We start from the raw sequence: 23,047 nt of genomic DNA on the forward strand, positions 1-23,047 counted from the left end.
TGGACATCTCCTCCAAGAACTTATCCAAACCTTTTTTGAACCCAGCTACACTAAATGCACTAACCACATCCTCTGGCAACAAATTCCAAAGCTTTATTGTGCGTTAGTTTTTCCCAGCATACAATGAGGAAAAACTAGGCCCGACCTAGGTACCCCTTATCATCTGAATGGATGGGCATCAAATTGAAAATATGTATCAAAGTAAGTTGTTGTTTTTTCAAAGCAGAGTCATATATACAGATATAGATATCTATCTATCTTCCTATCTATGTACATTTCTGTATGCATGCTCCATTGTCAGAAATTTCCCCTTTATGCATTAAAACCATCTGTTAATATTCATTATTAACTGCTGATTCATTGTATACGTTTTTACCTCTTCAGTTCACCCTGGGGACAGATGAGACTTTTAGTTTTGGGGTCTCCTTGTCAGCATGGCAGGACAAGGACATGCAGTCAGGACAAAGGAGACTATCCTCATCCCGTTTCCTTACTGTAGAGTTGTCTGCTCCCTAGATTTCTTTATCTTCAGAATTAGGGCAAGTGAAACCGTCCCAGCCTTCCTTATTAGAATGAAAGAGCTACAAAGAGATCTCGCTAAGCTGAATGAGAGGTCAATAAGTTGACAAATTAGTTTTTACATAGTTAAGCGAAAAGTGTTGCACATAGGAAACAAAGTTTAGGTGCAGTGGAAACCGCAAACCCTAGAGGATATTTTCTGATTGGATAGAAAATACAGAATACTGGAAGTGAAGGGAAAGCATCATCGCGTCAGATAGGTCTGTCCACTTATTCAAAGGTCATTTGACTCCTGTTTTTTTGACAGAACCTCACTCATTGGTACATTAAGTCTTCCATTACATGTGCCGATGGTATCTTTTAAATAGCCACATGTATGTGCGTAAGGCGGCTTATGCGAATGGACATGCACATTTTATAACATAAGCGCATATATGTGCGTATGATAGAAAATTGGCTGTATGCACGTACATGTGCACGCAATTTTGTATGGATGCATGCTTGTGTGTGCAAATGCCAGTTCTACCGCGTAAGTGGGGGGAGTTTATTAGATATGCGCGCCGACGCAATTACCAGTTTCCCAGTCTGTTCCCAGTTCGCCCAGGTAAAGGCTCCCAACTTCCTAACTGCCCTAATTAACCGTCCTCCCTTTTACCCTATTAGCCCCGACCCTTCAAACCCCGCTGACCAGCCCTGATCTTTTTATTTTAGAACTTGCACGCCATCCATAGCAGAAGTAAAGTTACTCAGTAAGGGACCTCGGTGCACATATTTCAAGTGACCTTCCTGGTATGCCCATGTCCCGCCCAGACCACGCCCACGATCCACCCCTTTTTAACTTTTTGATTTGTGCTAGTACCGAGACATACACGTGTACTTGAGCGCTTCTCATAATCCACGCAGCACGCACTGACACGAGACACATATGTATCTCCCGACTTTAGCGTGTGTAGGGTTTTAGAAATCTACCTGTTAGGTTTTAGCCCAAACCCAGAAAATCACATTCATTTACAGCACTGGGGTTTGTCTGGCAGCAGGGAGTGGGGTTTTTATAGTACAGGAAAAAGTCAATGAAATTTGTGTCTGAATGCCATCATTTCCAGCTGTGTATTCTTCACCAGGGATGGATGGCACGCCGTGTTCTCACATTACCGTGTCATTCCTCCTCTAGCAATGGAACACTAGAGGGTATTACTGTACTATTGCTCCTCTTTGATGTGGCTCCCTACTGCGATATTCCTTGTCTAGCTATGGACCTATAAAAGGGGAATTCTTCTTCTGGAACACTAGAAGGGTATTACTGTGATACTCTTTTGCCTTTTTATCTTGGTCCAGGAGTTTTCTTCTCTTCCTTTGCACCTCCAGCTCAAACAGAGCCAAGGCTGCAATCCAACGCCATGAACCTTCATTTGGAAATTGCCCAGGGAGTTTGCCCCTATTTTATATCTCCCTCCCAACTTGACAGTCCTGAGGCAGGGGCCGGCACCAGGGCTCCTTTAGGGGAACCTTGCATTCATGGCCACAAGCTGTCACCCTTAAGCAATGACCTCTCCCCGCGGAGGCTGTGAATGCCGCCTTTACAGCATCCCCAGCCAGCCCGGGGAGCAGAAGACCCAAAGCAGGAATAGAAGCAGCAACCTTCCACTCAGTAGTACACAGCACTTGCCACTTGAGCCACTGGGCTGGCCTGTAGTACTCCAGCTTTTCATGTGGAACTCTAGAGGGGTATTGCTGTGGTATTTTTCCTCTTGGTATGGAGCACTAGAGGGGTATTGCTGTGGTATTTGTATGATAATGCACTGGATCTGGTGCATTAAGCTTTACTATTACTGTGAAAGTCCTATGACAAGGAGCTGGATTTGGCACTGCTCTTGTGGAACTATTCCTATGCTAGTGCTCCTGATTTGGCACGGTTGGATCTGGCATAACTGTAATATAACTATGGTGATAACATAGTTGTTATAAGAAGAGTAATGACAATGAACTTTCCCATACAGCAATGAACGACATTTGGCAGCATAAGACGGCCCAAGACAGGGAAAGGGAAAAAAAAAAAAAACCACCTTCTAACTTACTTGAGTTAAAGAAGGATGTTACTGTAATCCCTGGCAAAGGCAGAGGCTGCTTCTGCTGCTGTGTCTAGGCCAGGGAAGAGTTAAAAATCTTTGGAGGTTCCAGCAGATAGATTGCTGCGTGTTTTTTTTTTTTTGTTTTTTTTTAAGCAGCTTCCTGCCAGAGACGGTGTTAAGTTGTGAGAATTTGTTCCCTGCTCTGCTTAAAAAAAAAAAAATTATTTTTGCTTCTTTAACCATTTCACTCCTGGGCAGGATCAAAGGTAAAGAAAAAGTTTTGTATTTGTCTTTCTCTTTTAACCTTTTTGCTATTCTCCCTGCCTCTCTTACTGTTCCTTCCTTTCTCACGGTCACTTTCCAGTTTCTCCCTCCTATCTCTGTTTCCTCCTGTCTCTTTCTCTCTCTCTGCTTCGCACTTCTGTTACTTCATCCGTCTGTCTTTCCCTCTGTCTCTTTCTGCTTTTGTTTGCAGTTTTCTCTCTCTTTCTTCCTCTGGCACTAAAGGAGCCAGGGGAAAAAGGCTTCAGGATTTCTCAGTAGTCAGGCCCACAAACAATTGCCTGCAGGCGAGTCCTAGTGAAAACCGAGACCACAAGAGTGGACTGCCCATCTAACAGAGACATTAATTCTGAGTTTCCACTAATGTAGGGGTAGGCAATTTCGGTCCTGGAAGGCTACTACCAATCAGGTTTCCAGGATACCCCTAATGAATATGCATGAGGCATATTTGCATATATTTTAGGTGCTGTGCAGGCAAATCCATCTTATACATATTCATTAGGAATATCCTAAAATGCTGACTGGTTCATGGCCTTGCAGTCAGAGACTTCCACTCTTGTCAGAGGAAGGGGGTTAAATCAAGTTCCCAAACCCGTCCTGGGGATCCCACAGCCAGTCAGGTTTTCAGGATGGCCATGGTAAATATGCATGAGATGAATTTGCATATATTGAGTCTCCATGATATGCAAATTTATCTCATGCATATTTGTTATGGATATCCTGAAAGTCTGACCTTTCTGGGACCAGAGTTGGCCACCCCTAGATTAAATCAAACACCTATTAGAACAGTGCTTCCCAAACCTGCCCTGGGGACCTTATAGACAGGTTTCCAGGATATCCACAATTAATGTGCAGGAGATAAATTTGCATATCATGGAGACTCAATATATGCATATTTATCTCGTACATATTCAGTGTGGATATCCTGAAAACCCGACTGGCTATGTGGTCCCTAGGACAGGTTTGGGAAGCCCTGTAGAAGAGCCCTGAGTTCCAGAATAGGATTACCTTTTTCTCTCTCATTTCAAAAGCTACTGGTGGCAGGTGTGGCACACCTAAGGATATTCCAGTCCATATTTTGCTCATTTGCACCCAAAAAGCATTCAGACCAGGGCTTCCCAAACCTATCCTGGGGACCGCACAGTCAGTCGGGTTTTCAGGATATCCATAGTGAATATGCATGAGATACATTTGCATACCAATGAGAGTCAATACATGCAAATGTATTGGTATGCAAATGAATCTCATGCATATTCACTGTGGATATCCTGAAAACCCAATTGACTGTGAGGTCCCCAGGACAGGTTTGGGCAACTCTGATTTAGACTCAGGTAGTGAAGTCAGAAAGGCTCAGAGAATACCGGGCCACTTCCCCAGTCCCAGTCTAGAATTCCCACCTCTGAACATTCTGCCAGCTGTTATTCTGATAGACTACATTCCCCAGAATGCTTCGAGGGGAGAAAAGAAGAAATCACAGCCCTAGGGAAAATGTATCTGCCTATAGAGCCAGCAGGTCACCCTCACTTCACTCTCTGCTGAACTCTCAACTGATGTTCAGATTTATGTTGTATGTTAGCAGCGTTGTGAAGAAATTAGTCGCTTTGGAGCGTGACTGGGAATAAATAATGGCTTGTGACTCTAATAATCTGACTAAGAGTGGAGTGCAGTACTTTTGATCACTGAATGTAACTAACTTCCAGTCTCTCACTATGTTTTGTGGAATCATCAGTGATAAAGTGATTACCTGTTCAAAGCCAGGTTTAACTATTAAAATATCGTTTTGAAACCTCCAACTAATCTGTTGGTAAATCAGTTTCCATTTATTCCACTTGGGTTCAATATTTGCATTACATGTTTAGTTTATAAACCCATTTCCAGCATAAAACTACACCGGAGTGCTGTGCTTTGTTTTAAGGGCGTCCAAAGGAACTCAAGAAAGGAACTGCAGTAAATTGCCTCCCATGTGTGAGTAAGCAGTTGTCCGCTCAGGACTGGACAATAACTGCAGCTGCGTCTATAAAGTAACTTTACAAAGGAGCACATCTCTCCCACAACAGTTTCTGCAACGGGAAATAATCGAGCCGTTTCCTGCTGCAGCGGTTAAAAGTTCTTTTCCCCTTTCAAGAGCAATGCCTTATTTGCATACCCCGCCCCCAACCTCCCCAAATTGTCTCTCGCAGGCACGTCCCCTTTCAAGTTCCCAATTGGATGATAAGTCCTTGCTGAATATTCCAATGAGGAAGCTGAAGGGGGTTGACGGGGTGGAGCCTTCTATCTCAATGAGCTCCGCTTCTCTGCCTGCGCTCCTCTCAGCCTCCAATCTGAACAGAGACCCCAGTGTAACCAAGTTCAGAGTCTCCTGCCGAGCAGCAGAAAGGGAGCGAGAGAGAGGGGGGGAGAGAGAACTCAGCCAACTTAACTGACCTGAGGCTCCAAGACATTTCTGTTTAGCCCCGATTTAGAATCCTTCCCAGTTTTGTGCTTTGTTTTCCACAAACAGCATTGCATACGAAGAGAGACTTGGGTGTCATTTACTACTGAAACCTATGTGTATGTTTTTTGACCCTTTACCCACCAGTTGTTTGGGTTTTTTTTTTTATTTTATTACAGACTTGCCTCTCTCTCTCTCTCATTCCCCACTCCCCCACCCACCACCATCACCACCACTGCCCAAAAGTGTGAGCTTCACAGTTTAAAGGACAGAAAATAGCCTCCCTGCTCTCTCTAGCAAAGAACAGTGCCCACAGTGTTCCTGGGAGCGAGCAGTGGGCACGATGGGGCTCTTCTGCTGGACACTGCTACTTGCCCTGGTGAGCTGGACTCAGGTCCAGGGGTCAGTGCCCCTGGATGACTTTTACCCCTTCGGACTGGAGCAAGGAGATTCCATCACTAGGAAACAAGATGACGGGGGTTCTGGGCTCCTGCCCATTTCTATCCAGTTCCCCTTCTTTGGTGCTGCACATGCTGAGCTCTATGTAAGTACTGTCTACCCTGGTTATTTGATCTTACCGTGAAAAAGCTTAGTGTGATTGCTCTTAGGGGGGTCAGGGAACAAGGGAAGGGGTTACAGTAGATTCCACCGTGAAGGTGTAAGTAAAAAATACAGGGATGTCATGCCACAGCATCTGTGATATATCTGTGCCTGATATCTGTGGCTTTTACAGAATTCTGGAACCTGACTGTGAGTCTTTAGTGACTATGACTGTGGCTTTTTGTGGCATTCAGAGAAGTTTGCAGTTTTTTTGTACTTTTTGGAGACGTTTATGGCTGGGACTTATTTAGATAAGCTTTTCAGTGATTTGTAAAGCCTATGACTTGGCCGAAACTTTGACAGCTGTCTGTGACTTGGCCATGGCTGTCAAAAAGGTCCATGAAAATTCCCTTGAAAAGTCATTCAGTGATTCATGATGAGGCTGGAATACCCCTCCCCTCTCCTCCTCTCCACCCCCTGTGGGGTTCAGATTTGTTAAAGATCTCCTATAGACAATATTTTAGCAGCTGTATTGATCTTGGAGAAAGCTGACATCTGAAGATGAAATCTATTTGGTCACAAAAAACTCGTGAACAACATTTTTGCATAATCGTGCCTTGGTCCAGCAAAAGACATGACAACCTGCAAAGAATCCCATAGATACACCCCCCCCCCCCCCCCCCCCCCAGAAAGTCCAGTTCCTGATGAATATGGAAAGGTATTCCATTGTGTAATAATCCAAAAGAAATGATATGCTTTATAAAGGGATAAAAGGCACGAGGCATCAGCTTTGCCAGCAAAGACTGTGTCTTCAGCAGTTTGCAGCCTCACTCTAAACTGTACATTTTAACTAGCGCCTCCCTCCTGAAATCCCCTCTCAGGTTATGTGACCAGTTTATACTGTCTGTGTGGTGACATGACTCTGGGAGAATGGCACAGCCAGATCTAGACTCAGCAGAGCCACTCAGCACACGCGTGCCTCCCATGATGGGGGGATTTTGCACAGAACATCAGGAATGGAAGCACTGGGGAATAGGCATCTCTGGCTCTCAAACGCCAGGTACTGCTAGGATTTCCCATTAGGTTAGCTGTTCGCCAATCTGGTTTAGGGGGTCTTGGGGAAAGAACTCCACAGCTGATGGTTTCACCAAAGTGCTTGCAGGTTTACGTTAACAAAAAAAATATTTATAGCTTAAACTGTCATTGGTGATAACAAAAGGTACACTTCAAATACAGATGGAGAAAAGATGTTTTAAAGAGAAAATCTTTTTTTTTTTTTTTACTTGTTTTATCCACCTCCTTCGCTTTTTCTCGGTGTCTGGGCCTGCAGGAGCCCAGCAGCATTTCACTGCCTGCTTGGTTCTAGCTGGCAAACTGAAAGCACACAAAGCAGGCAAACGCATTTAAACCATGCACTTTAGATTTTTTTTTTTTTTGCATCTCTTCTTGTTGTTTATAGCCTAAAGGCTCCAGCTCTGCATAGTACCCTCATATAGCTTAAGGACCAAAAGCCATGTTAACTGGAAAATGTTTCAGCTACCATGCCCTGCGGCTTTAATTCTCTTCCAATTGGCAGGACCCAAATCTTTCTCTCTCTCTTTTTTACATATTTATTTTGGATATGCATTTTGTGGAAATCCAAGGCTCAGATTTGTTTACCCTCGGGATGTATGTTCCTTAGAATGAGAGCGAGGGTTTCTGCTGATAGATGTTAGCGGGGGCTGAGGCACAAGGAAAGCGAGTTCTGACGTCTTTGATTTTTGCCAGGTTGGGAGAGCGGTGTAACACAGTAGTTCATGACACGCACTGCGTGCATTTACATGACACTCAATACAGGTGGACAATGGTCAAGGCAACTAGTGAAGATGGGTTTTAAAAGGGTTTGGGCGTGTTCTTACAGGAAAAATCCATAAACCATTATTAGCCAGCTAGATTTGGGAAAGCCACTGCTTATCTCTGGGCGTGAGCAAAAGAAATGGATCTACTCTTTGGGATCTGCTGGGTAACTTGCGCCCTGATTGGAGACAGGATGCTGGGCTCGACGGACCTTTGGTCTGACTCAGCATGGCACATCTTATGCCCCAAATTCACAAGATACTGTGGTGTGCTCTCAAAGGCTCTGATTCTTGGAATCTGTACTGAGTACAAGGGAAAGGAAAGGACCTGCTGACAGGGAAAGCAAGAGTTTAGAGAGCATATTGTAGTTTCAATGTCTATGTTTCCTTCTGTCCCTTTTATTGCTCCATATTCTTGTATCTTTATCTCACTCTCTATAGTTTCGTTTCCCTCTGCTCTTGTATTTCTCTTTTCTTTTTCTCTTTATCCTTCTTTCTCCCTTTTATTCTTCCCACCTTGCCCTGATATTCTTCTTGGCCTACTTTCTGAAGGAAGAAAAGTAGGCTTATGAGATTATCATCGCTGTGTCCGTGACCATGTGACCCCCTTAATAATTTTTGTGATTAACGTTCTATCCAACCTAAATTTTTAGAACATGGTGGTGTTCAAGAGGATCCTGACCAAGGTATATTTTTGGGGATTCATATATATGTGTAGACACATTCCTGCGTGTACTCCGGAAAGTAGGTTCCCTTAGTTCAACATGGAACTTCTTGGGGTTTTTGTTTTTAACTATTTATTTATAAACATTTCGGCATACAAAATACAATATACAGGTATAAAGCATCAAAAAACCAAACAAGTGACATAAGCTTTAATCAAAGTGCTGATGAAAAATATCCCAAATCAAATTATATTTAAGCATGTGACCTTTCATAGCATACCTAAGCTGTTCAGAATCAGCTACTTCTTTAACTTGGGCTTTCCAATAAGAAATAAATCTGGCAGCCAACAATAGTTGGGCAACCAACAAGCGATATTTTAAGGGAATGGCTGACCCTATCCATCTCCCCATTTGGACCAGTGTCGGTGTAAGACATATTTGGATTCCCAATATAGCTGCTATTTCCTGCGTAACTTACGACCAGGATCTGCGCAGACAGGGGCAGGACCACCATATGTGCTTGTAGGTACCCCTCTTCCCACAGCCACGCCAGCAGAGAGAGTTCGCTCCAGGGGCAAATTTAGAGTAGAACGTTGCCGTGTGATATATCCTATAGAGCAATGTAATCATTAACTCAGTGTGTTGTACACATATAGAAGCACAATGCGCCATCCGCCAGATATTTTTCCAGGCTTTAGCATCTAAAGTGATTCCCAAATCAGTATTCCAGGCCTCTATCAAAGAGGGGGAAGTGGCAAGGTCGTATTTATCAGCCATAATACCCCGGTATAGCAAGGCAATACCTTTTTCCCGAGCACCTGTGTCACTCAGATACTGTTCCACCTTGCTCAACTATCGCAATGGTTCAGCTAAATTAAAATGGTACTCTAAGGCCACCCTTATCTGGAAAAAAAAGGCTCGTGATTCCGAAACGAGGTCATATTCACTTTTTAACTCAAAGTCCATAAAGATCATCATCATCTCATAGATCAGAGAGAAGAACTAACCCTTTGTTTCTCCAGCTTTTAAAATCAGAGGAAAACATGCAAATGCCAAGAGTTGGGTTTTCCAATTATAGATGCAACTGGGGAAAGCTTCTCTGTATTCATTCCTACAAATTGTTTTACTTGACCCCAGACCGCAAGTGTATGTGCTAAAATAGGGCTGAACCTAATGAACTTCTTGGTTTTAATTTATTCACTGAGCTTTTATGATTAAACACTTCAGTAAAAGGCAGAGATAACATCCACCAGTGACACGAGTCGTGCATCGTTCTAGACTTACTGACATCAGCCTCTGTCTATGCTACTGTGTAAACCTAACCACCTTTGGCCTGATATTCTGCCACTCATCCCGCTCTTTCACTTGTCTAATTTCTCTTTTATTTTTCCTCTTTCTCTCTTACATTTTCTTTCCTCTCTGCATGTTTTTGTCTTCCTTACTCTGTTGCCCTATTTCTTGTCTGCCATGACCTCTCTCTCTCACCTTGGCCGAGTCCTGCTGTCTCCTGCAGAATGTAGACACCTGAGACTGAGACCAGGTGCTCACTGTTGCTCTTGGGCTGCCCTTGGCCCTGCAGCTTTTTTTGGTTTTGATGGGAATCATTGCCTGTTTCACGAACACTATTTGTGTCATCTGTGTTGCAGTCTGATACTGCAGGCGAGGTAGTGGACCCTTGGGCCGGCCCACCTAGGGTGACAGGGTAGGCCGGGAGGCGGAGCCACAGGCTGGCAGTGTTCACCCAGGAACCAGGAGCCCCCCAGGAGGAGCCCATAGGGTCCTGGAACCTTGGGACTTGGGGAATATGCTCAAAGTCCAGTGGCAGGAATGGCCTAGGCTGGAACTGTAGTATAGGAAGTCCAAAAGTATTAGATAGTCCGAGGACCGGCTGTACAGGCCGAGGGCCAGCTGATGACAGGACAGCGGGCGGCAGCGGGAACTGTAGCTAACCGGATACTGAAGCAGAGTCTGTAGTAAGCTGGAACTGAAGCAGGCTGAAGACTGGAATGGAGTCTGTAGCAGGCTGTGGACTGAAGCAGGCTGTAGACTGGAATGGAGTCTGTAGCAGGCTGTAGACTGGAATGGAGTCTGTAGCAGGCTGTGGACTGAAGCAAGGTCGAGAACAAGCCGGGGTCGGAGGTAGGCAGCAGACAGAAGCGAAGTCGGGAACGAACCAAGGTCAGAGGCAGGCGGCAGGCTGAAGCGAGTCAAGGCAGTCCAAAGGTCAAGGCAGGAACGAAGAACAGACGAAGCACAACTCAGAACTACTAGGCAGTAGTGAACCTCGTTGCAAGGCAAGGAGAAGGAGTCCGGACGCCGGTTATATCGGGCTTAGGGCGTGATGTCATCAGCGCAGGCGGGGCCAGACTTCCGGGAGCTGTGCGCACAAAGTGGGCATCCTCGCGCGCACGCGAGGCAGCGGAAAGACGGGCAAGCAATGGCGGCCGCCACGTGGAGCAGACGGCGCCGCCGGGGTCCCAGTCACGCGGAACGCGGCGTTTCCAGCAGCGGAGGTAGGCACTGTTCAGACCTAGCGAAGGGGAAGCGGCGGAGACCGCAACAATCTGAGTTTGTAGAAGGCTATGAGAGATTTTGGGCCTGCTGTCCTAAACTGAATGGGTTTATGAAAGAACTCTAAATTGTGTTCATTAAGTCAATTTTAAAAAGAATTACTTTAAAATAAAAACTGAGTCCTGCACACACTACCTAGGAAGTAATATGGATGCAGGAGATGAAACATCTTCCACATGGTGCTTAGTGTATAAAATAAAGCATTATTATTTTGTTATTCCTTGCCTTTTTGAAGAAATCCTGCTAGTGTACTCATCTTGTTTCAGATATCCTCATAATGTGGTGCTTCTACTGCCTCCTTGATTGCCCCAATCTTGTCTCTCTGCTGAGTACATGACATGATTCTGAACCAGGGACTGGTCCAAAATGAATTTATACTCTGCTGGACTCTCCTTGTAGGCTTACTAAACCTAGCGGAGGACCCATATGGGTCAGATTAGCCTGTATAAAATTGGATTAAAGACCAGGGTAAAGAGTAATGGGAGGGGGCTACTGACCGGTGCCCAGGGCACTTTTAATATGTCTTTGCCTACCACTGGAATGTTAAAATATTGAATGCAAGTCCCAAATTGCAAATAACCAAAATATGTTTCATGAACATAATATCCTGAATGAAGCTCTGCATCAGTCCCCTAAACAATCCTGTCCTCAGGGCAACAGGCTCTCTATTCTTGTGCCAATCACCTGGGCCATTCGACGAAGTACCAGTTAGAGTAATGATGATACTAATATATCAAGAGTAAAAAGATCAGAGGCTGTACAACTTACAGAACTATTCTACTAGGTTGAATCTTAAACTGCAGGGAATATAGTTATAGTCTTCCCCTTTAACTTGGCATGACAAGGCTTTTATCAACTTCAGCCCTTAAAACAGATACAGACCCAGGCATTCATCTATAGCACTGGTTGGGTCAATGAACTGATGCAAACATGTTATACTTCGATTGGTAAGACCAGATAACTGAAAGTCGTTAACCAGGTCTATAAAGCCTTTCAGACTGACTTGGTAGATTGGCGGAGGGATACAGAGCCTTTCAGTTCTAGGACTTGATGGCTCAATGGATTAGGAAAGCAATACAAAGTCTCATGTCTAGGCCTGGATGGTATAAGCAATTGGTAGGCACAGGGTTCCAGAGCCTATCACATCTAGTTCCAATCCACCTTCAGTCGGCAGTGAGTGTGACTGCTAGCTCTTATCCTCCAACAGTTATCTAGCAGCCCAAAACTTGTCCTCATGGTTCCCAAAGAACAGGCCTTCATATCGCTAAAACCACTAGCATAGTAGGCACTAATAGGCAGCCTCAGGAGAGACCAAGGTTAGAAAGTTGAATATTCCTATTATCTTAGAGGGTGCTGCTTCCATTGGAGAGCGCTTGGTGCCATAGCATGTCTCTTTATCTAAATCTTTGCAACAAGAGTCGTTAAATAGTCTTTGGCAAAGAGATACTGACTTTTGGTGCTTGAACTGAACTGCTTTGATGAGAGTTGCACTTGTAGATTGCTAATTCCTGAATCTTTTCTGCTTTTATTATTCAGTGGTTCCCAAACCTGTCTTTGTAACCCTACAGTCGGTTCAGTTTTCAGTCTATTAACAGTGAATATCCATGAAATAAATTTGCATGCACTGGAAACCTATTATATGCAAATTTTATCTCATCATATTCAGTGTGAGTAGCCAGAAAACCTGATTGGCTGTGGAGTCTTGAGGACAACTTCAGGAATTGCTTTTTTTATTCTTAACCAGCTATGGGGCAGATGCAGAAAGCTGGGCATTGAAACAGTGTGCTGAAATTCAGGGCATAGTTTCCTAACGCACAAGCTACATTGTTTTTTTACTACAATAAGCTAATGGTATGCAGATGCATCAGGAGTTTAAAAATGCACGCAAACCAGAAAATGTGCACAAAGACAAGGCTTAGCGCACAGCAAAACATGATTTATGTGCATAACATATCCTATGTGCAGAAAACATGTTTTTTGTGCACAAATGATGTTTTCTGCATATAAAGTGCGATTTATGTGCACAAACAAGGCTTTTTGCACAGAAAGCATGTTTTGCACATCATATTTTATGTGTGGAAAATCATGATTTGTACACATAAACCATGTTCTTTGCACATAAAATATCAGTTATGCGCACACAAACACTGTTTTCAGCACAGTAGATCGGCTGCTGTTGGAGACAGGATACTGTGCTAGGTGGACCCTTGGTCTGACCCAGTATGGCATACCTTGTGATGTTAACATGCGTTTAAGGTAGCACCCTCGCTTGGAAATCCCTTGCTAATGATGGCCTTAGCTATTACCTCCCAATGCAGAGAGGGGCGCTGCCTTACCTCCTGCTTTCTTAGCACTGGGAACTTAACTCCTACTCCGAGATGGAGGAAAGTTTCCAAGGCTAATGTTAGTTTACAGTGCCGGGACTTGTACTTGGTATTTTATGCGCAGAAAATATGCTTTTCGACAAGAAGCATGTACTCCAGAGACATAAAATGCTTGTTGCATGGACAGTAAAGTCTGTGCACAAACAAATATGCTCACAACTAAGGGTTACACTGTGCGCTCTGTCGCGCACACCTTACTGCATGGGCCCCTAGATTTGGGGAAACTGGGAGTCGGAGAGAAAGAGACTCCCTCTAGGTACTGGAGCTGGATGCCCGCACCAAGCGCTCTTCCAGTTGATTTCAAGCTTTCTTCTCGCATTCAGTCCTCCTTAATGAGGAGCCCCTATCTATTGGAGAGCTATCTGTACACCCCCCCACTGTGCATGGGCCTGGCTGTGGGGATTTCGCTGAGCTGTTTTGGGAAGAATCCCAGCTGATGATTGATTGCTGTGAGACAGTCCGCCAGGGCCCTCGCCCTCCAGCTGCAGTGCTGAGGAGCTTCCCCACAGCTGGAGGCTGGGCCGGGAACGCGCCTGCAGCTTTACCTTCAGAGCCCGCCCCCCAGCAGGAGGGGGGAGGGGGCTCTGGGCGAGGATTCCAGAGAAGCAGCGGTGCCATCCGCTTTCTCGCTCCTTTTCCCTCTCTCCAGCGATGGTCAGATTTGCCCGTTTGGATTAGAGAGCACACATATTTCATGGCACAATAAAAGGAAGGCTTTCTTACACAGCCATGGCACACTGCCCGTCCAAAGAGACAGAAAACAGTTTACAGTCACTCCCCCTACCTTGAATGAGAGGCTCCCACTGCTGCTACGCTCTAGCCCATTCATAGCAAAAAAAAAAAAAAAAAACCAGTGGTGTCCGCTCAGCCCACTTGTTTTATCGGAAGTTGGGGGATGAGATGCCGTCACTGCTCCGCTGATCCTGGCCCTTTACAGCAGTCCCGGACCCCACGTGGCCGGGACTGCTGTAAAAGGCGCGGCCCAGTCAGGCAGGCCACTCCACCTGCCGGATGGAATAAGCTGCCTTTACCTCGCAAAGCCCTGGCTCGTGTAGGACCTTTCCCAGTCCTTTCCAACGGCTGGGGGGTGGGGGGCAGACGAGTTTGCCCAGGATTTGTAGACGTCCTGGAAACGTCCGGTAGCAGGAGGTTCTGGGACCCAAGCAGAGCCACAGAGGTGGGAGAGGTTGCAGCTGGCAGATGGTCTTACACATCTTCCCTTCCCAGGAACCAATAGGGAGGGGAAAAAAAAACCCAACCCCAGTACAAAAGTTTAATGACCCAAACGCAGAGCAACAGCAGCAATGCTGAATGCTAGCAGCCGGAGAGGAGAGGAGAGGGAGGGGTTCAGGCCCAGAACTCTGTCCCTGCCTCTTGACCCCACCGGGACCATTTGCCACTACCTCCCACCCTACAGGGTTGCAGCTTTACTTCTTATGTGGTTTGGGAGATCATCGGTTTTCATGTATTGTGTTCACATTCCCTGAGAAATTGTGCCACTCGTGGCCCATGTTTTGCTGTGATGGGGGGGGGGGGGGGAGCTCTCTAGGTCTGGACTCGCCAGACCCCTGGGAATGCTTTCCCAGCATCAGGAGATCGCTTGTATCAGATACAGTGTGTGCCTCCAGGGGTGAAGGGCAGGAACGTGCTCTGCCTTTTAATAATGCAGTGAAATTTGGGAAGCCGCAATTGAGATATTTAGACTGTGAAATGGGTGTGCAGATTAAGGCGGCGCGTTAGCATGCAGCCCCAGACCAACTCCAAGCAGGCAACTTTAACCAGCTCCTCTCTGCCCTCCTTTTCCAGTCTGATGTTTTTTTTCTCATTCCTAGCTTGGGAAGGGCAATTCTGATCCTGCCCGCAGCGCTTGCCAGCTTTCTACCCACGGGCCTGCAAGCTTCTTTGACACTGTGAGTGGTGCGCACGCCCGGGCATTGCTCGTACATTGCGCCCGCATTAAAGCAGGTGTGTGGCGTACGCCCCGGAAAGTGCGCGTGGCCATCTGAAAATGCCACTGCCGAGCGTGCTTTTCCCTCCACCAACCAAACCCTGCCCACCCCCTTTCAACCCCCACCTACTGGGGGGAGGGGACAATTTTCTCATGTAAAAGTCTTCTGAATAATTGGCCCCTTTAAAGATTTTGCAAGCTTCTCCTACCTAGCCACTGCCTTCACTGTTAATCCACTCAAACCAAGGGCTGCTGTGCTAATCCTCATGCGCCACCCTGATACGCATAAAACCCAAATACCCGAAGACATTGCACAGACACATGCAAAGTATGAATACAGCACAGACAGCTGAAGAGTGAGCTCTGGAATGGAGATTTTGGAAAACAGGACATGTAATGATGAAAAGATTCACTCCTTTTACTCAAAAAAAGTATACAAAAAAACAAAAAAAAAACGAGGGACATTGGGACAAACATAGCAGCCAGATCAAGAGTAGAAGCAAGAGAAGGAAGTGAGCTGATAATCTGCAGAATTTAACAGCCTTTGCTGTCCGGTATCTGTTCATTAGCACAAGAGACTCCTGTGTAGCTTAGTTTTTCCCCAGGAAAACCACCTATATATGGTTTTGAGTCAGAAAAGAGACCCGTCATCCTCTCCTGACCTGGATTTGAAGTTCGTGGTGAAGAGATTGCTTCTGATTTAGATGTATATGAATTGTAAATTTAAGTGTTTATTTTCCAGTTAATTAGGGGTTATATGGGGGGGGGGGGGTAACAAAAATCCGTTTATCAGTGTTTTTGCAGCGCAGATACTATTGTTGGGTACCTTTTCTGGTTGAATCGAATACATTGGGGGTGCTTTATCAGAGTTTATTGGTTAAAAGCTAAAGTCAGAAGGCCTGCTCTGCATATGATAGCAGATACGCGCCATGGAAAAGAATGCCCAAACGTCTGAGCATGTCAGTTCTGCATGCTGGGAAACCCAGTTTGGCATTTCGGTAAGAGGCTGAGAAATCGCAGCCTGCTATTTCATATAGTACCGACGAGGAAACAGTATGCTGTGAGATTTAGAAAGAGAAAAAAAAAAAGCAGGCTTTTGGTTTAGGTTACGTGGGTGGTTAGGTTGTTCACCAAGTCCAGCCTTCATCTGATGGCTAACAGCTGTCTGTCCATGGTAACCCAGGGAAAGATGAAGAAAATACTGCACTTCTCGCCCGCCTGCAATAGTGAAAAAAAGACTCCTTCCCCTCCTAAAATTCAGTGACCGGCTTAGAACTGCTGGATTCACAGTTTTCCCTAGCGCCATTAAGAGAATGCTTCTAAAAGCCACCACCTCTGCTTTTTGTTACTTTGATTTTGGCCTCGATCAGGTATCAACCATGGGATCTATTGCTTAAAAATTAACAAAGCACCTTCCACTCTCCAAGCCCCTGTGCTAGGTCATCCATCTCAAGAAATGACTGCATGTCCGATTTTGGCATGCTACGATGGTAAAGTGCATTAACAATATGGATGCGGAACCTGTTAAAAATGCAATCTCTATTCCCCACCTCGGTGCACCCTCCTTCCTTTCTATGTTTGTATTATAGTCTCTCCGCAGTGCCCCAGGGTCCTTGGGAGCAGCCCCTGTTGGACCGGCCTTCAAAAATGACATCACAGATCAACCACACGGTGGCACTCCCCAGCACGGCGGCAGGCTTCCACGTCAAGCAAAACTTGTCCTTTTGGTGGCCAATGGATAGCTTTGCTTACCGCGAGGTGACTGAAGGGCTTCCTGCCCAGTGCGCGGTTAGTGGAGCTTTTCTTTTAAAGCCACCCCGCGCTCAGAACATTCTGCCGTGTATCGGCAGCACGCTTACCTCCTGCTGGAAAAGAGCTTGCCTCGTGTGGCTGTGAAAACAGGAGCAGGTCCCTATCCTGATAAACCTACTGAACTTCTTACGTAGGCCCCCCAGGGGTGGAGGGGTGCACCGTCTCGTTGGCTGCTAGGGACAGCCACTGTCGCATCTTCCCTCCCCTGCCTGGGCCTGAGCGCACCAAGCTCCACGCATGCCCAGGCTTGACGGACCCTGATATCTAAACCCTTGCCGTAGCATCCAGCATTGCACCCCAGAGCCACAAGGGTCAGCTAAGATTAGCCACTTTTATTTACTTTTGTGTCTTGTTGTTCTTTGACCTGATCAATCCTTCATTTACAATTACCTGTGTATTTACTTCCCCTATTTTATATCTTACCTTACTTCAGTCCAGTTGTGGCAGCCACACTCCTTGGCCGGTGCACCATGGCTTCTTCCGGAGCCCTGCGATCATGGGCCCTGAATCCGGTCATTAGGTGTCACCGTTGTACAATGACTTATGATTCTCTTCACCCCAGCCTCGACCCCAAGCGGCCTGGTAGGCAGAAGGCCTGAGCCAGAAACCGAACTCGTGTCCCTCTGCATCTCAGTGCACAGTACAGTCAGTAATAATAATTTGGTAACTGGTTGCTTTACAACCCTAGTTAAAGTAGTCCAAGTTCAGCTGAATTCAATGTTACCTTTAATTAAAAATTTACAAGTACCTCCCCATAAGGACAGGATGGAGTTACAGCAGGCCCTTCTTATTACAAGTGCTGTAGCAACACAAATAGGTCTTGGCCATATGAGTCACATTCTGCTTATCAATCTTTATAATGAATTAATTGGCGTGCAGCCCATTTGCTCGAAAGCGGGACCATTGTGATGGAACGTAAAATGAAATAGGAAAATAGGCTGTTAATATTTTGGCTTCCAAAATCTCATGAGTGCTTTTAATGGTGGATGAAGGAGATGCTGTGACTCCCATAGAAGCAGAACATGATGGCAGACAAAGACCTATGTAGCCTGTTGCCATTGTCTTAGGCCTCAGCTGATGCCTGCCTTCACCTTCCTAAAGTTAAAATCCTTGTACGCTGCTTCTGGTGCACAGAAGATCACACAGTGGCTAGGGGAGGCGAGATTCTCCAGGTGTTACAGAGCTGTGCGTCAGCTATGGGTCTCCATGACCAGCCCTGCTCATCCCATTCCCCAAGCATCTGACACTTGTACAACAGAAATTTCAGGCATTGCCCCACAGCGAGGAGCTGGTGTGCTGCCCAGAAACCAACCCTAAATCAGCCAATCCAACTGCATTGCTCAAACTGACGAGGCTCTCCTAAGCCATCTGGGGAGGGCAAATAGCAGAATCCACTGAGGGAGCAAAGGGGAGAAAAGACAACAGAAGTAACTGTAAACTACTTTTCTGTGGTGTGAACGAAATGTCGAATTAACTATTCTCTTCATTGCCTGCATTAAGGCCCATAGTAATCCCAAAAGCTGAAGCTTTAAGCATTCATCTATCTTTAAAGCTGTTATCTCTACCTAACAAGCCTGTTGGTTTTCTATTCATGAAATGTCATTCCCAGCTAACTTGTAGTTGATGTGTTGTGTAAGGACACGTCTGCTGTGATTTGCTCATTCTGAAACAGTGGAGGACAGCTATAATTTTGTTGCAAGTGGTAGTTAAACTTTTTAAAGGCTGCTTTATTTCATCGTAGTCTCTAAAAGGCTCAGTTTCATTGGTTTCTTGCCACCCCCTTCTTGCACAGAATTCCTAAGAGCATTCTGTTCTTTTTTTTTTTTTTTTCCAACACCTCTTTATTAATTTTATCAAACAGAGAGAGAACAAAGCAAATTACATACATAGCTGTTGATGTCCGCCATTTCCATCTAACATGTACAGAACATCCAAAAGAGACACCGAAAGGATATAAAAGATGGTAGAACATACAATTCTCTGTCCGATATTTAACCCCCACTCCCTAAACCCAGGCGGAAAATTCTCTAATGCACAATCTGAATGCTGAAATTAAATGCAAGTATTACTCCCCCTAGAATGATGCCTGACATAGCCCCTCAGGAATCTACCCATACAGAAGAAGAGCAAATTGTACATCTTGAAAAGTGGATGTTTACATGCTGGATTAACAATATAATGTACTGTTTGTGGAGCAAGCTATGTCTTAAATAGCCTGGAGCCAAGAACTTACACCTGTCCCCAGTACAGGCTCCAATTTAAATAAAACCAAAGCTAGCTGAGAAATAACCGAGACACGAAATGGCTGAATGACCAAATTAGTGATCTTTACAGATCAGTGTCATGGCTTCCTGAAGAGACTCAGGAAACTCTTTTGCAGTAAGATATTCGAACATTAAAAGTTTATTCGTCCTCCCTTTCCGTTCAGCCAATTTAGGGCTAACACACTGAATCCAGGAGCCCAATATAGTTTTCTTTGCAACAAGGGAAACTTTGTCTGAAAAATCTTCCTATCAGACTCCGACATTGGAGAAGCATTTTCAGAAATACCAAAAAGCCAAAATCTGGGGTCATTAGGTAAGCGGCATTGCCAAATAGATTCGATATGAGTCTAAATCTGGGACCAAAACTCCAGAATTTTGGTGCATTGCCAGAAGTCATGAAGATAATCACCTAACTCTAGGGAACATTTTTGACAAATAGGTGTTTTACTTAATGATGCATAAAATGCTATCCTCTGGGACATGTACATTTTAAATTGAGTTTCCCTTAGTATTACATTTTCAGCAATCCTGTGTAATTTTTTTTAAAACACTGCTTAACTCTTGCAAGAAAACACTAAGAGTCGGCCATTTATTCTATTTTTGAGAATCTGAACCAGAATATCACCTGGTTGTACATTTAACAAAACTGCATTGAATCTAGCAAAATAAGGTTTTTCATATCTACTGCCCACTAAAACCTCTTCCAATAAACTCGACCTACAGAATTCAGGATTCTTTTTAAGTAGTTCAAGTATATAATGTCTCACCTGTAGATATGCATAAACATCTTTATGTGGTATCTCATATTTGGCTTGTATTTCTTGAAAACTCGGTATAACCTGGGAATTACCCACAAAGAAATGCTGAATAAATGTAAGCCTTTTTGAAACCAATTTTTTAAAAACCTGATTCTCCAGTCCCTGAGAAAACTGCGGATTCACCTGTAAAGAGATAAAGGGAGATATTATTCCTACTTTCAGTAGAAATTTACATAGGAGTGCCCAAGTGGCATGGCATGAAGACAACAAGAAATGATCTTTAATATCACTCGAGATCTTCTTATCTGGAATTTGAATCAATGACGTCAGAGAAAAGGGGCACAACCAACTTTGTACCAACTCATACGTTGAATAGATGTTTGAAATAGCCAATCATGAAGGTGTTGAAACATACAGGCCGCATTGTACACTTCAGACGCATTTGGACACTTCAGACACCCTCCCCCCCCCCCCAGAATCTGTCATCAAAAGATCAAGGGAGATTCTTGCCCTCTTACCTGACCAGAGACATCGATTGATCTTTTTATTTATTTCTACCACATTTGATTTACATAGCCAAATGCCTCTGAACGGTGAGCCGTTTAGAGGCAGGGAAAGCGACGAAAAGACAATTAAAAAGAAAAAACCCCCCACATCTTTAAGGAACCTCGCAGTGAGTAGGGCTAAGCCGCTCCCCCTCTGAGCTACACAGCCTATCAGAAGCTGGCAAGGAAGCCTTTAAAATACCGGCGCTACTCGGCGGCATCGCGCGTCCGCACGAGCGTGACAAAGGGGCCTGCCCCTTTGTGCGCCCCTTAGTGCAGCACCTTAGGGCAGCCGCTAGTAAATAGTCTGTTCTCTTCCTCCCTGAATGCACAACTTCCCCCCCGTTCTCCAAAGCTGTTAGCGGCCTCTCCCTTTCCAAACCCATCAGGAGCCAATTATGATTATTTCTGCCATCCTGATCCTCCACAATAGTAGGAGAAACATAGTAAAAAAGTATACTTTTCCCACCATCCAACAAAAAAGACTCATTCCTATAATGATCTCACCCCTGAACCAACTGTTGGGCCTCACTTTATTCTCCTTAACTCTTTTCAACGCACAATCTCTTTCGAAAAAAACCCATCTCCTCTATGACTATCTCATGGAAGCCCAACCGGACCTATGTGCCATCACGGAAACCTGGCTAAAGCCAGAAGACACAGTGCTAATCAACCAACTTCCATTTCATTCCTATGATATCTTCTCTATTCCCAGACCGAGAAAAAGAGGAGGCGGTCTGCTTCTAGCTGCTAACAAAAAACTAGGATTGTCCCTTCAGCTTGCAAACGCATCTTCCTCTCTAGAACTTGCAGTTTTTAAATCTAGCCACCTGCAAATAGGCCTTATTTATGCACCCCCGGTGGCCTTGAATCTGACCCATCACCTTTAATTGAACACATTGCCAAACATATCAATACTGACAAGCCTGCTATATTACTGGGTGATTTTAACCTCCATGTGGATATGACCCCCCGTTCTTCCAGCTGCGACACTTTTCTCAACACGCTGAACTTCATGGGATTCAAACAAATCATTAATGAACCAACACACAAAGCAGGACACACACTGGATCTAATCTTCATAAATGAATACCTCATCCCATCCTCTCAAGCAACATGTTTCCCAGTCCCATGGTCGGATCATAAGCTAATCTCCACCACCTTGAAGAACCACCAACCCCTCCCCTCAGCTATACAAAAAACCACGGTCTAATTCAGGAAATTATGTAACCCTGACTTCCTCAGCTCTCACCTGTCCTCAGAGTTAGACCAGCTGGACCTCTCAGACGCAGACTCGGCCTCATCCTCCTGGTCCAAAATCACCAAAAAAGTGGCAGACCTAACCTGCCCTTTAACCACCAAAGTTCTTCAATCAAACAAAGACAACAGAAAACCATGATATACTCCGGAACTAAAAACCATCAAGCGAGAACTCAGAAACAGAGAACAGCTATGGCGTAAAAACCCGTCATCAATAAACCTGACAGCATATAAATCCCTTATGCACCAATACAGGATCTCCATCCTCAGTGCAAAGAGAGACTTCTTTTCACAGAAAATCCATCACTTCATCTTCTACCCGAAAGCCCTATTTTTGCTGGTCTCCTCCCTCACCAAACCATCCCCCACGACTATGCCGGATGATCAAGCTGCAAGTAAAGCCACGGAACTAGCCACATACTTCAAGAATAAAATCTCAAACCTCATTGCTCTGCTTACGGATAACAAGGTCCTGCTTCCTCCACCCCCCATCCCCGTCTCTGCACAGCTGACTACATTCTTGGAAACCTTCGAGCCTACCTCCTCCTTAGAAATTGAAAACGTGCTAAAGAAGCTCAACCCTGCCTCTCACCCAATGGACTTGATCCCATCTAACCTACTCATCACCATCTCTAAAACCGTCTCCAAACCTATTGCAGAGATCATTAATTGTTCCTTATCACAAGGCCTAGTACCTGACCCCCTCAAACTTGCTATCCTTAAACCTCTACTGAAAAAAACAAATCTTTCACCAGACAACCCGGCCAATTTCCGCCCCATAGCAAATCTTTCGTTCATCTCCAAAATCCTGGAAAGAATAGTAAATAAGCAACTCTTGGAATACTTGGACACCAACAAAATCCTCTCCACGTCTCAGTTCAGCTTCCGTAAAGCCCGAAACATTGAATCCCTCTTAATCTCCTTAACAGACACCATCCTCCTGAATCTTGACAAAAAACAACCTTGTCTGCTCATCCTCCTCGACTTATCAGTGGCATTTGACACGGTGAACCACTCTATTCTCTTAAATCGACTATCAGACATCGGCATCAAAGGCACCGTTCTCAGCTGGTTCAAGTCATTCCTTCAAAACAGGTTTTACAGGGTCAAAATCAACAATAAAGAATCTCCCCCCATCTGCTCCACTTTGGGAGTCCCTCAAGG

The 23,047-nt window shown here is 45.0% G+C and overlaps 1 protein-coding gene across 1 annotated transcript in view; it reads left to right on the forward strand.

Moving 5' to 3' along the window:
* The first annotated feature begins 5,487 nt into the window (after positions 1-5,487).
* SNED1 (sushi, nidogen and EGF like domains 1) overlaps positions 5,488-23,047 on the forward strand; it is a 299,702-nt gene continuing 282,142 nt past the window's right edge. Inside the window, exon 1 of the mRNA XM_029616628.1 lies at positions 5,488-5,845. Within this exon, the coding sequence (XP_029472488.1) occupies positions 5,645-5,845 (201 nt within the window). The 5' untranslated portion in view covers positions 5,488-5,644. The remainder of the gene's footprint in view (positions 5,846-23,047) is intronic.

This window comes from Rhinatrema bivittatum, chromosome 9 (genome assembly GCF_901001135.1).
Source record: "Rhinatrema bivittatum chromosome 9, aRhiBiv1.1, whole genome shotgun sequence".
Lineage (NCBI taxonomy): Eukaryota > Metazoa > Chordata > Amphibia > Gymnophiona > Rhinatrematidae > Rhinatrema > Rhinatrema bivittatum.